Raw genomic sequence first — 13097 nt, 5'->3', positions numbered from 1 at the left:
AACGGTCGTTAACACCATCTGACTCCCTGCTAATTAAATCCATTCTGACCAGAATTCCCTCCTGGGTGCAACGCAGCACCTGAGGTCACTGCAGCCTTGACGAGCTTGGAAGAGGCTCGTGCATTAATTGATTGTGGGTTCTCAATGAGTAACGATCTCTGAGACTTGTAATTAAATCCTCAATGCATCAGTGCAAGTGAGGAGTGACTGAGTGAGCTGGGGAGAGACGGAGGTACAGGAGCAGGCAGGAGGCCGACTGAAAAGGAGAGGACCGAAGCAGAAATAGCTGGGAGTTTGAAGCTTTTTTTTTTAGCCTCACTCGTCATGTAGAGAGAAGAGGTACTGGAAGTGCTCCATTTCCAGAATCCTTTCGGAATGACGCTCAGCTGTCGAATTTGATTCAATGTGATCAGGAAGATAAAAAAAGAAAAGCTTTAGTCTCAGATAAAAGAACAAAATGCCTACTTTTGAGTCCACTCCAGACACTGATCCTGTTATTTGAGTCCAAACAGAAAGTCATGTCCTGCAGTCATACTGACTGTGTCCAGTGTAGGTCAGCTGGATTTCTCATTAATCATGTTGACCTAGAGGATACACAACCTACACAAGCAAACATGAAATATGTCAAAGGAGGAACGATCGAGCAAAGTTTGTCTAGAACCAAGTATTTACTCTAGAGGGCCAAACAGGCAGACAACATTCATTCTTTTATATTTTTCACCCCAGTGAATTTCATATTTCGATGCTCAACTATTGCAGAGTCCTTTGATAAACTATTCCTTCCTCCTGAACTTTTTCTGTTTTTCTCACATTTTAACAACATGCACCAATGTGTTTTATTGAGATTTGGTATGATAGACACACAAAGCATAATTATGATGTGGAAAATTACAAAGGGCTTACAATAGCTGGAAACAATAATAATTCTAAAAAACTAAAACATGTTCTGTGCATTTTTCATTGGCACTTTGTAGAATCTCAGTTCCAGCTGAGAGTCTTCGGGACTTTACAGAACAAGTCTTCCCCTGATCCGTTATTAGCTGATTTAAAAACACTACAGGTGTCCAATATGAAAGTTTGAGCTGAGATCATTGTCTGATATTACTATTGCTTTGACGAGGCAATATTTACTGATATTACACTACATATCATCATATTCGGAAGGAAGCTCTAGCGAGGAGATTTTAGATCTTCAAACCAACCAGAGTTTGACTAAAGCGGACTAAACAGGGCTGGTGTGAACACACTCCAAGTCTGATGGCTGATGACAACAAACAAATTTAAGCACGCCTGTTTTTTGTACATATTAGATATCTGCGCATTAGCTGGAATTCAATATGAACGTACCTTATTTGGACCAAATATGCCTATGATGCCTGTAGGAACAGTCAGAAGAGAGCGACAGAAGCATATGATACAAACCTAAAGACAGCCATGAAATCAACCGAACATTTACCCCTTCAATAGTGGGTATAAATAAGTTGATTGAATCGTGGCCCCTGCAGTGGGACAGATGGTGCGTTTGCTCCTTGTACCCTGGCAAAGACTAGATGCCATTACCCTGGGACTTCTGCCAGACACACACTTCTGCTCTCCCTCACACTGGTGCCAAGGTAGACTGGGAGTGTTTGTGTGCAGACGTGTGTGCGTGTGTGTGTGTGTGTGTGTGTGTGTGTGTTTGTTGTTGTTAAATGGTTAATGCTGGCATGGGGTACAGGATGGGGATAGATAATGCAAGGTGTGGAAGACAAACAAAGCCTGGGGAGAACCAGAAGCTCTACATGGGGGACGAGTAAACAGATTAAGATGGGGAGTGATTGGGTTACAGTAGGAAATCGTGTTCACAAGTTGTCTTTAAATCCCACTTCACGTATGTTACTGACCGTAATCAGGTTTTCCTTCTGCACCCAACAAAAGATGAGCTGACATCATGACCAGCCCTCTGTGAGCCGCAGAACAGAGGGTTAGCAGCCGGACAGTGAAGGTAGAAGACCTAAAAGACCACCCCAAAAAATGTGAATAAAGTCATAAATACAAACCTTTTCGCATGCTCACTTCTCAAGTGTGGGGCTGTTCAGCTCTCCTCCCTCCTTTTCTGTCTTCCTGTTGCTCCTTCCCATTTTCCTACAATCTGTTTCATTCAGCTCCAGTGGCTGCCAGCCTTCATTCACAGTCAGGTGTCTTGGCAGCTTACCGCACCAACCCACCACCGATCAAACGCTACCATCTGGGGATCTGCTTTTTCCCCTTTCGGGGAACCGAGCACCATCAGCTGCCTCCCAGGTCAACTCAAGATCAGCTCCTCCAGAGGAGGAAAAGGGCGAGGGATCTTGCCATGTAGATGGGGTGTGGGAGTGGGAATAACCTGTCCCCCGTTCTGCAGGACAGCCTGACAAGCCACTTAGGCCTGAGTAATTCCTCTGTCACTGTTAGTGATGAGCTGGCCCACAGATCCAGGAGAAGATAGGGCTGTGATCACTGACTCATTAGTCATGATGGGCTGTGCTGGGCACATATTCTGCATAATGTATAAGGTTTGCAGTGGGAGGAAAATGGCCTGCGAGTCCGTTAGTGAAAGCTGATGGTGTTTGTGGGTCTGCTTTGTAGAATGATGAACAAACAGGACTGTAACAGCTAATAGCAAAACCCAAGGAGACCCATTTAAACACAAAGCACTCTGGACAGCTGCAGGGCCAACAAACCACTACTTAATAATACATCCAAAACACCTCCTCCCTCCACATGAGCTGGTGTGTTATGGTGGGAGATCTCAATATCAAGGACATGCTTTAACTCCGATGTCTCACTGAACCATGTCAGAAATGTGGTCCATAACTAGAAAATACACTAATTGCTCGTTGTTGCTTATCGAATGGAACGTCCTGCTTGAAAATCCAGGCCAGACTCTTTCCGAGTCAAGTGTTTGTTTTCTCCTTGTGCATGTGTGGTTTTCCCCTTGGTCCTCCAGTGTCCTCCATCAGCCCAAAAACATTCACATTAAGTTTATTACCCCTATGACGTTGGTGCATCTTCTAAGTCCTGCTTGTCTGGTTTATTGACATCCTGACCTGTTTCACCTCCAGCTGTTTCTGGTTTACCGCTGGGTTAGGCCCCAATCCCTACAGTTTTGAAAGGGACTGCAGGAAATGGATGGATTTTCTTCCTAAAGCAACAACAGTGCCTATCTATAGTTTGTTGTATGCACTGTTTTCCATTCACATTCATTTGCCCAATTTGTTAAATTCAACCTGTAACACTTCTTCCTATATTGCCATACATGTCAGTGTACCAAAAAAAGTGTTACATCTATCTCTGTACCTGTTTGTTTAGCTATTTGTCTGTCTATCCATCATGCCTTTCCAGGCACCTTGCAGTCATACTGACTACTCAATGTTTTGTTTTTACACTAAAGCCACATTCAGAATTTTTAATCTAAATCAGTTCATTTGCGCTGGAAACTGATTAGCTGGAAATACTCCAACCATTTAGCATGCTGAGGTGGATGAATCTTCATCGGTACAGACAAAGTGTCTGCACACTATAGTACAAAATGTCTGCACACTATAGTACAAAACTAGTCTGCGAGTTTTGTGGTATCAGAATAATCCAATACTGTTGAAAAAGCCCCTGTGGAAAGTCCATGTCACTAGTGCACATGAGTGCTGTTTTAGAGTTGTGACACATCTTTAGTCTCCCGGCTTAGTTGGTCGACAAATTCTGTAGGGTAACACACGAATAGCAATTTATTAGTGTGAGGGATATTACTTGCTTCTTTATTCACATCCTGTTGACACTCCAGTAAATTTAGTTTACCTTACCTTATTCCTTATGTGCTTTTTCATCCAAATGATTGTGAAAGTCATTCAAAAATCTCTTCAGTGACGCCACATTGGATTGGATTGTGTTGAGTTTAGGTTTCTGTTATCTCCTCTCTCTGTTATTTCTTCAGAACATTCGCCAGTTTGCCGTTATTTGGCTGGATTTTAAATTCCAAGCTGCAGATGAATAGTTGATATGGGGGGATAAATGAACAAGACCCCTGAAGCAACACAATGAAACTTCAGAAAGCCGGTCAGAGGTGCTGCACATTGTGAGTCATTGCTTACCTCTCTGTCCCACTAAGAGTTTTCCTCCAACATTCCCTGCGTTGCAAGTAATTTCACAGACCGTCTAGCTTTTGGCTCGCCCCCCAAAAATTTAATAGCCAGCATTCACACATACACACACACACACGTAGACCCAGCACATTTATCACACACCTCTTAATTACGTCTGCCCTGTCCAGAATACTAAGTAGCTGTTGAGCAGAAAAAGACTGGAGCCTCAGAAATCTCAAGACCTCTCCCTGGTCATTAAAATTCAGTCCTTTGATCCTTCCTGCAGCTCTCCGCCTCTGGTGTGAAGGAATCAGACGAGGAACATAAAAGCCACAAGCTTGACTTCAGCTTTGACTTCAAATAGGGCCGCTGAGAATATTTCAATTACGGCAACATTGAAATAACTACAATTGACAAAATCTCCAAATTTGAATCAATTAATTGAAACAGCTTGTTTATTTAGGTGTGCCCAGTGGGAAATCTTCAAATGTGGTTAGGAGTAATTGATTATAAGGAGAAGTGTTTGTTTTATTTGTTTGTTTAAAAAAAATGTGCAAAAAAAACCCTCTCAAGTCTTTCTCCAAATATACAAATAAAATATTTAAAGAACATTTGAGCATTCCAATCTTTTTTTCCCCCCCACAGAGATAATATAACAGTTTGTAAGTTTTACTCGCAAGATGTCTTCACTTCAATCATCTACTGTCTAAACAGTAATAATACCTGTTTGGTTTTTGTTTTAGGTGTAGTTTATTGGGATTTTATGTGAAAGGGTCCGATTACAAATCTACTTCTCACTGAATCCACTTCTCTCTTTTCAGATTTAAAAAATAAGGGCGTTTTGGTGTGTCAGTGATGTTGTATTGGTTATTGTCATATATGCATATGTTGTTTGTTGCTGTGGTTTCTCAGTTTTGTTTTTTTTCTCTCTTACTGAAGCTGTAGAAGCAGATTTCCAGGGTGTTTTCTCGTATTCTTTTTCTTTCTCTCCTCTGTTCTTATTATTCTTTCTCTTTAAACCTTTCCCCCTCTTTTCTTTTCTCCTTTCTGTTCCGTCTCCATGTTAATTACATTTGAAATAAATCCATTTTTTTTCTTTTTTTTTTATAAAGTCTCATATCATCGCTATGTGTTTTTGTGCTTATTTTTGATTCAAAATGGGTGACCCAACCTTTGTGTCTCACACCTGCACAACTGAGCTAATTCTATCAAATAAAACCAGAACTGAAACATGGGAATGACTCTTGAAGTCCAATTTCAGGTGTACTTATGAAACGTGTTGGGATTAATGGGAGCCAGACAGCTTTGGAAAATAATATTAAAAAGGTTTTTTTTTTTTTTTATTTTAACTGAGCTGTGAAAGGGATCCAGAGGTGAAGTTATTATCAGCTCTTTGTTGTGTTGGCTTTTCATCCCAGCCAACTTCCTGCTGCTCAGTATTCTGAGCACAAACATTCTGGTTTGAGAGATATGACATTTAGTCCCAATCACTTGTAATGGATGCATTAACACACCATCACTCTCTCTCTCACACACACACAAGCGCACTAAACTAATGATGCACAATTTGGTGGTTGCCAGGAAACGGATTCTGGAGTTTACACCTGCCTGGCTTCCAGCTCCAGTGGAGAGACGAGTTGGAGTGGCGTGCTCACAGTCAAAGGTAAATTGTCTCTGTGTGATTTAATTACATGCAAATGACAGCTTCCCCCGAAGCAGTATCCAAACACAGAAATATTGTACCACCGTAAATGGAACAAAAAAAAAAAAAAAAAGAAAGTTGGAATGATAATAAAAAAAATGCACACAAAATGAGTTTTTTTTTCACATGGACTTTGAATTTCGGTTTAATGAAACATCGTTCCAAGTCATTTAAAGACTTTCTTTTCCTAATATTTTCCGACAAACAGGACATCCATTGCCCATTTTTTTTTTCTTTTCGGAGATGCAGGCCCAGATCACCTCACATGTTCCGTTACATATTGCATCTTATATCGTTGCTGTCCCAGCATCTCATTAACAAAGTGAGCAATACTAAAGGAAAAAATTGCATAAACACAACCATCATCGTTACAATTTGAACCTTTACAATCTACTTATGAGCTTCTGCTACAAACGTACTACAAGATATTTTCATAGAACAGTTTCATGAGATGAACTGTGACGCTACTGACCTAAGTTTTTACAGGCAACGCTGCAAGCAGTTTTTTTTTCTTCTATTCCTTATCTTGCATTGAAATTGCAACTGAATTTCATGTAACAATAACTGTTCAATGCCAAATACGTGGCCCAAACTGCACGGTTCTTTGAGAATTACACCCTTCTGTCTGGCTTTTAACTTCAACAGCTTTTCAAAAACACTCATTCATGGTTCTGTTTAAATGACACTAGAGTGCATAGAAAAGCGTTTGCCTGAAAACACCAGTTTGGCACAAATTTTCCTTTACAAAGACTATGTGAAACAGACAGATGTGCAAACTTTTTCACAGATCTTTGAGATCTGATTCCTCCAGTGGAATTTCAAACAGGCCAATCAGCGAACAGAAGGAGAAGTTGTGAATAGTGTAGATTTTCTGCGCTGTTGTAGAAATGTGGTCCGCCTGTAGTTTTAGTAATGGCAGCAGAGGAAGTGAGCGAAGCGGTTCGGCCTGTGTTGCCCACCTCCAAATACTGAATGAATATAAACTGCTGCCTCCTTCAGCTTCTCTATCCACAGAGGAGGATTGTTGTTTAGAGTGCAGGTCACTTCTGGTCAGCTTCATAACGTCACACTGCTACGTTGCATATGTCATGGCCAAACTTTAATGACTGGGTAAAATTTCAATCAATAACCGAGGGCCCAGATGCTGTGGACGAAACGAAGCGTACAACCAAAAGCCTGTTTTTACCAGTGTAATATTCCAATTTTAAATGTCATGTTTTCATTAGCTGTACATGGAAAAATCATCATAATTAACAAGAATGGGGACTTTGAACCACTCATCTGAGCGTAGTTATTCTGTCTAATGTTTTCCCTAATGGTAAAGTTCCTAAAATAAATGAGCTGTTAAGTAATATTCTAATTTATGGAATGGATTTTTATATGTAAAATTAACAATGTATTCTACTGAATCTTCCACTGTCTCTGGTCCTGGATTGTCTGAATTTAAAAGAAAAAAATTCTCCATAATGACAACTCCTTCTGAAGAGGTGAACGTTCAGTGATTTGGTCGGCTGTAGCATGTGTGCTGTTGGTTTAAGAAAAAGAAATGTTGAATTGAGCAAATGTCTGTTTAAGTAAATCATTAACCTATGCAGCCTTGGGGACATTTTCCAGCAGTCTGTGTGTAAATGTGCTGCAATGTGAAGAATAACGCTGATAGGATTCTAATGCAACCAGGCTGGAAACATGCTAATGGCTACGCTGGTGAGGCAGTTAGCAGCTATGGTTTCAGCTAAGTGAACATAGTCAGCTGGCTTTCTATGTAGCCCTTTAGGACATGCAATATTTCTGGTTGATAAAACTTCACAACTGGCGCAGGAAGAGAGAGAAACAACATAGTAATATCCTGCAACGCTTAAGGTTAAGCTGAAGTTTCTTGTTAGGCAATTGCTTCTGAGTCTTAGACTAATGGTAAAAACTGTAAGAGCGAAGCTCTTCTTCCTGGAGCCACATAACGTAAATGTCCCAAAGCCGGTCGCTCTGACGGCAAACACCGTAACCTCTTCCTTCGCCGCGCAGAGAGCGCCGACACGTCGGCCGCTCAGGCCACCGAGCCCTTCCAGCTGCCGGGCCCGCCCCACAAGCCCATCGTCACAGATGTGTCCAAGAACAGCGTCTCTCTGACCTGGCAACCCAACGCTCACGAGGGCGGAGCTGCTGTCACCTCCTACATCATTGAGGCATTCAGGTGAGTTTTTTTTTTCTTTTTTTGTGCATTTCCTGTTCAATTCAGGAAGCTGCTTTGGGTCTTTGGGTTCCAGTACTTTGAGAGACATTGCTCAAGTCGAAATTGAAAGGGTGTTTTTTTTTTTCTGACGGATCCTTAAACTCCTTTACATCAACAGTTAATGGTAAGGGAATAAGTGAATGTCATCTTTTTCTATCTAGTCCAAGGAACTCGATACCAGAGGAGTGATTCTTTGATTTAAGGAAAGGCTGTATTAAAAACTTTAGCTCACTCACATGAGAATATGTACACTAATCATCTTCAGCCACAAAGCAATGACTAAGCCAATCAGACAAAAAAACAGTTTCCCCAATTAAAAATGTTGATGTCAGGTTATCCTGTTACACCAGTCGATGGGTTAATTTGTTTTTTTTTTGGAGTGCTGAGCACTCAGGATCACCTGAGATGTTGTCCACCCTGGAAACTCAGTGAGGTGGGGGGCGACTACCACACAGGGAGGCGCTTCAAGAGAAAATAAATCCTTTCAACTCGATGCAGAGGGAACTCTGGCTGAGATTAATCGGATGCAGATGTCCTCCGTGGCAGGGAATGATGCAAGCTGATTCTTTAGAAAACCTATTGAGGGAAGCAATGAGGGGGGTTGCAGTAAATTTTCATTCCCTCAGGTGCCGAGGTGAGCTGCTTAAATTTTGATCTTCGAGATTATATTTTATGCTTTTTTTTTTTTTTTCCTCCTGTTGAGACTCTATTTCTTCTCCGACCTCGTGTGAGTTTTACAAAATCTAGTTGAAAGGGCCTCCTGCGGGTGTAACGTGTTCTCATGACTCATTTTCCTGCTTGGTGTTCAGTAGTTGTTAGACTTCACCTCAAAGCCTAGTTGGAATAAATTCACAGGATACAGGAGAAAGGAAGCTTGGTGTGTAATCCATTGGGGGAGGGGCCATATAATCCAGCACAAGTCCTCATTTCCCATTGACATCCTTACATTACTACAAGCAAAGGTCCAGTACTCACTGACACAGGAAGTTGCATCAGGTCAAATTTGGGTCACACGTATTGTTTATCTGAGAAGGAAGATCCAAAAAGGCCCCTTAACCGCCCTGAAATATTTTGATTAGTTATTATTACTGTAAAGAGAACACCACTCCTGAACGCAATATGAAGGGCTGCGCATTTTGTACTTCTAATTCACAACTACAAACGTCAGTCAGAAGCAGATGGGCGTTGAAAATGAGCCTAGAAGCTCCGTTTGGAGACACAACGGAAGAATTTTAAAACAAAAGAACTTGGTTTGTCTTATTAAAAACGCTACATTTTTCAACAATAAACATAAACTGCTATGCGTGTAGTTCTGACTGGCCTCTTAAGGAGGGGGGTGTGGGTGGGATTTGAAGACATTTAAAGCAGGGTTAGGTTTCCAAGTTATGAACATCAGGAGAGGATGGCCCAACCTCAACCCTACATGGCAGTCGTCCACCTATCCTGATTGGCCGGACAAATAGAGCATTAATCAGAGCAGCAACATAAAGGACCATGGTTATTCTGGGGAGCAGCAGAAATCCACAGCTCAGGCGGTTTAATCTGTTGGCAAGAAAAGATTCATTGCTGAAGAGAAGCCATGAAATGTTGAGGCTCGTAGAGGAATCAGCAAACACGTGGAAGAAGCTTAAGTTGTGATCAGATTAGCAAAGATGGTTGGAGTTGATGGGAAAAGATGGAGCTAGATACAGACCTGGGCAAGACCTGGAAGAACCCTCGATGGTACATGAACAACAATAGCATGGATCAAATCATATTGATGACTGACAATGGCCCAGTTAAAGTCCAGACTTAAACTTCTTTAAGGATGTGTGGCAAGACTTGAGAACTCCTGTTCACACACTCCCTCCATCCTGAAGTGAAAATAATACTTTTCAGTTTTATTTTCCCAACGTGGTACTGCTTTGTTTTGCTCCATCACATAAAACCCCCTTTGTTTTTATGTATATTACATTTAGTACTTAAATGCCAGTGGGCGTTACTCTGTAATTCATGGATTTTATTGCCCCAGGGAATCTAAGTGATGCTTCCCTCATAAAGTAAGCCTTTCTAACTTCCCTTTAATCCCCACACAGTCAATCAGCAGGCAGCACATGGCAGACTGTAGCAGACATGGTGAAGATGGAAACACACACCATCACAGGCCTTCTTCCCAACACCGTCTACCTGTTCATCGTCCGAGCGGTCAACGCCTACGGCCTGAGCGACCCCAGCCCCATCTCTGAGCCGGTCAGGACGCAGGACGTGAGTCCCACGGGTCAAGGGGTGGACCACCGGCAGGTGCAGAGGGAGCTGGGAGAGGTGGCTGTCCAGCTGCAGGACCCCGCCATGCTCACTACGACCTCCATCCGAGTGTCCTGGATGGTGAGTGACTCCACGCCGTTCCCTTCTTCTTCACTTCCATTCTTTGTTTCCTTTGGCTGACCCAGCTGTGGTTGGTGTTTAGGTGGACCGCCAGTCTCCATACGTCCAGGGCTACCGCCTGTTCTACCGCCCCAGCGGGGGAACTTGGCTCCTCCAGGACATCAACTCACCCTCAGAGCGCAGCACCGTCCTCACCGGCATGCTCAAAGGAACTGAGTACGAGATAAAGATCCGTCCGTACTTCGACGAATTCCAGGGCAAGGACAGCCGAACGCTGCTGATCCGAACTCGAGAAGAAGGTAATTGTTGCTTTCACCAATCAGTTCAGTGGACTCTGTGAGGCTGTGTTTCAGATCTCTACGTTATCTTATTCTGCAGTTTAAGTTTGTTTATATTGATCCGTAGTTTCATTAAATTCTTCCCCCATTCACTGATCTATGCAGCCCGGGGCTTTTTATTGGTTGGTGCCAAATTCAGCAGACTCTGGATTGACCTGCCTGAGTCCTAAGTCTGCCAAAACAAACTTGGAGCTTGATGTATTTTTCTACATGACTTTACATTTTGTAAAGTCATGTTGGACAAAGTCCATTCTTTTTGACTAAACGATAAAACATCAGCCTCCTCTCACAGTCCCCAGTGCGCCGCCCAGAGGAGTTACAGTGGCAACAGTGAAGCTCAGCAACAGTTCCAGCATCAGCGTCACCTGGGAGCCTCCACCCAGCGACATGCAGAACGGCATCATCCAGGAGTACCGGGTAAACACGTCCCACCCGGGTCCAGTCCGAACAAGTTCCAGAGTAAAATCTCCTCCATTTTGGAAAAAAAACAGCGAAAAAAGCTTCTCTAAATCAGTCAGCAGTTGTTTCAGTATGAGCATATAAAGCAGTGTGTCCCAACAGGTTTGGTGCGTGGGCAGCGGCGGTGAAAACCAGACGCGCTACTACGTCAACCGGACAGTGGACGGGACCGTGCAGTCCACAGTGCTGAAGGGCCTCATTCCCGGCGTGCTCTACCAGGTGGAGGTGGCGGCGGTGACGGGCGCTGGCGTTGGCACTCGCAGTCATCCGGTGTCTGTTCTCATCAGTGAGTTTCTTCAACACTTTCCGCAGGAGGAAAGTTAGCTTGAGGAGGGACTGCAAAGGAAGACAATTTTGTGTTTTGTGGCTTGCCCCTAGTTCACATGGCAAGATTGTTATTTCGTTTTTTTATCCCGATTTCCCGCTTCCGACAATCGTAAGGACTCCATGATTATCGGGACGGCTCTTAAGAGTGTTCAGAGTGATCTGGTCCACTCGGAAGGAAATCGGGACCGCTCCAATCTAAATTCGGGGATAGTCAACATGTTGGATCCTCCTGACAAACAAGAACATGGCCTCTTGACTGAGGCATGTAACCAATCAGAAATCCAGGTGACGAAAACCTGGTGAGAAATCCAAGATACATGGCAACTGCCCTTGTGGACCAGAAAGTCCGGTGGACATTGTAAACGTCTTTGTATTGATTGACTCTGTTGGACATTGTCCAAACCATGCCACTGCATTGCCGCTGCTTCTTTCCAGTCGGCCACGTTTGTTTACTCTGAACTCTCCTCTGGTTTGAAGAGGTGTTGCAATACCATTTTATTTTAAGCACATCTGTTGCTTTTTTTTTGTCACAGACAGTGCTTGAATCAGATGAATGAGTGATTTTAGCTGGTTATGTGATCATACGTTAGTGATGTACCAAAAGCTTGGCCTGTCCCTTGAAGTGAGACCATAAGGAATGTAAGGTAAAACTATTTCAGCCCGTTTAAATCTTCCTGCCTGGTTCATAAGGCTTTTATTGACCTGCTATTTAAAGCTGCAGTTCATACAATATGTTATTCAGCCATTGTCACATTTGTGTTTGTTCCCACAGAGCTGCCAGCTGAAGAGCCGACTGCGTCAGGCGGCGGCAGCGGTGGGAGCGGCGAAGAGGGCAGCGTGAGCCTGGCCGAGCAGATCACTGACGTGGTCAAGCAGCCGGCGTTCATCGCGGGCATCGGCGGCGCCTGCTGGGTCATCCTCATGGGCTTCAGCCTGTGGATCTACTGCCGCCGCAAGAAGAGGAAGGAGCTGAGCCACTACACGGCGTCCTTCGCCTACACACCGGCAGGTCAGGATGGTCGGGGACGTGTGGGAGTCTGCTGCCTGACTGTCTGATGTCTGAGCGGGCGCTTTATGAAAGAAGCCACAGGAAGTACCTGTGGAAGAGGATTTCATATTGCTGCCAGAGGCGTAAGGAAATGGAATTAGGTTTTGAGGAGTCAGAGTGATATTTATCTGAGGTAAAAAGTGGACTTTGTGATAATCTGGGTGAATTTTACAGATAGGTTATGGAAAATAAAAGAAAACAATGGATCAATAATACTTCTGTTTCTAGATTTTATATTGTTCATTCCTTCCTTTCAGTCATTCCTTCCTTCCTTCCTTCCTTTTTTTCCTTCTTTCCATTCTTCCTCTCTGCCTCCCTTCCTTCCTTCAATTCTTCCTTCCTAGTCAACATGGAGGAGAATGTGTGGAATATTCTATGTTGTGTTCAGAGGAGAGTGTGTGGTGCATCGGTCACCCCTCTCCCCCTAAACCTTATTTTCTCTCTGTCTTGTTGCAGTGGGGTTCCCTCATGCTGAGGCATCAGGACTCACCGGAAGGTAACTCAAACTGTTTCTTTTTAAAGAATCTCATTTGAT

General features: G+C 43.3%; 1 protein-coding gene across 6 annotated transcripts in view; it reads left to right on the top strand.

The window, feature by feature from the left end:
• The window catches only part of robo3 (roundabout, axon guidance receptor, homolog 3 (Drosophila)), a 183300-nt gene that overhangs the window by 159240 nt on the left and 10963 nt on the right, over positions 1–13097 (top strand). For all 6 annotated transcript variants that reach the window (XM_044140107.1, XM_044140104.1, XM_044140105.1 and 3 more), the window contains 8 exons: positions 5679–5760; positions 7819–7987; positions 10102–10390; positions 10473–10689; positions 11021–11145; positions 11290–11473; positions 12287–12523; positions 13019–13058. In XM_044140107.1, coding sequence (XP_043996042.1) covers positions 5679–5760; positions 7819–7987; positions 10102–10390; positions 10473–10689; positions 11021–11145; positions 11290–11473; positions 12287–12523; positions 13019–13058 — 1343 coding nt within the window. The remainder of the gene's footprint in view (positions 1–5678; positions 5761–7818; positions 7988–10101; positions 10391–10472; positions 10690–11020; positions 11146–11289; positions 11474–12286; positions 12524–13018; positions 13059–13097) is intronic.

The sequence above is a fragment of the Gambusia affinis genome, linkage group LG15 (assembly GCF_019740435.1).
Source record: "Gambusia affinis linkage group LG15, SWU_Gaff_1.0, whole genome shotgun sequence".
Taxonomy (NCBI): Eukaryota; Metazoa; Chordata; class Actinopteri; order Cyprinodontiformes; family Poeciliidae; genus Gambusia; species Gambusia affinis.
This window is presented reverse-complemented; position numbering and strand designations above follow the sequence as displayed.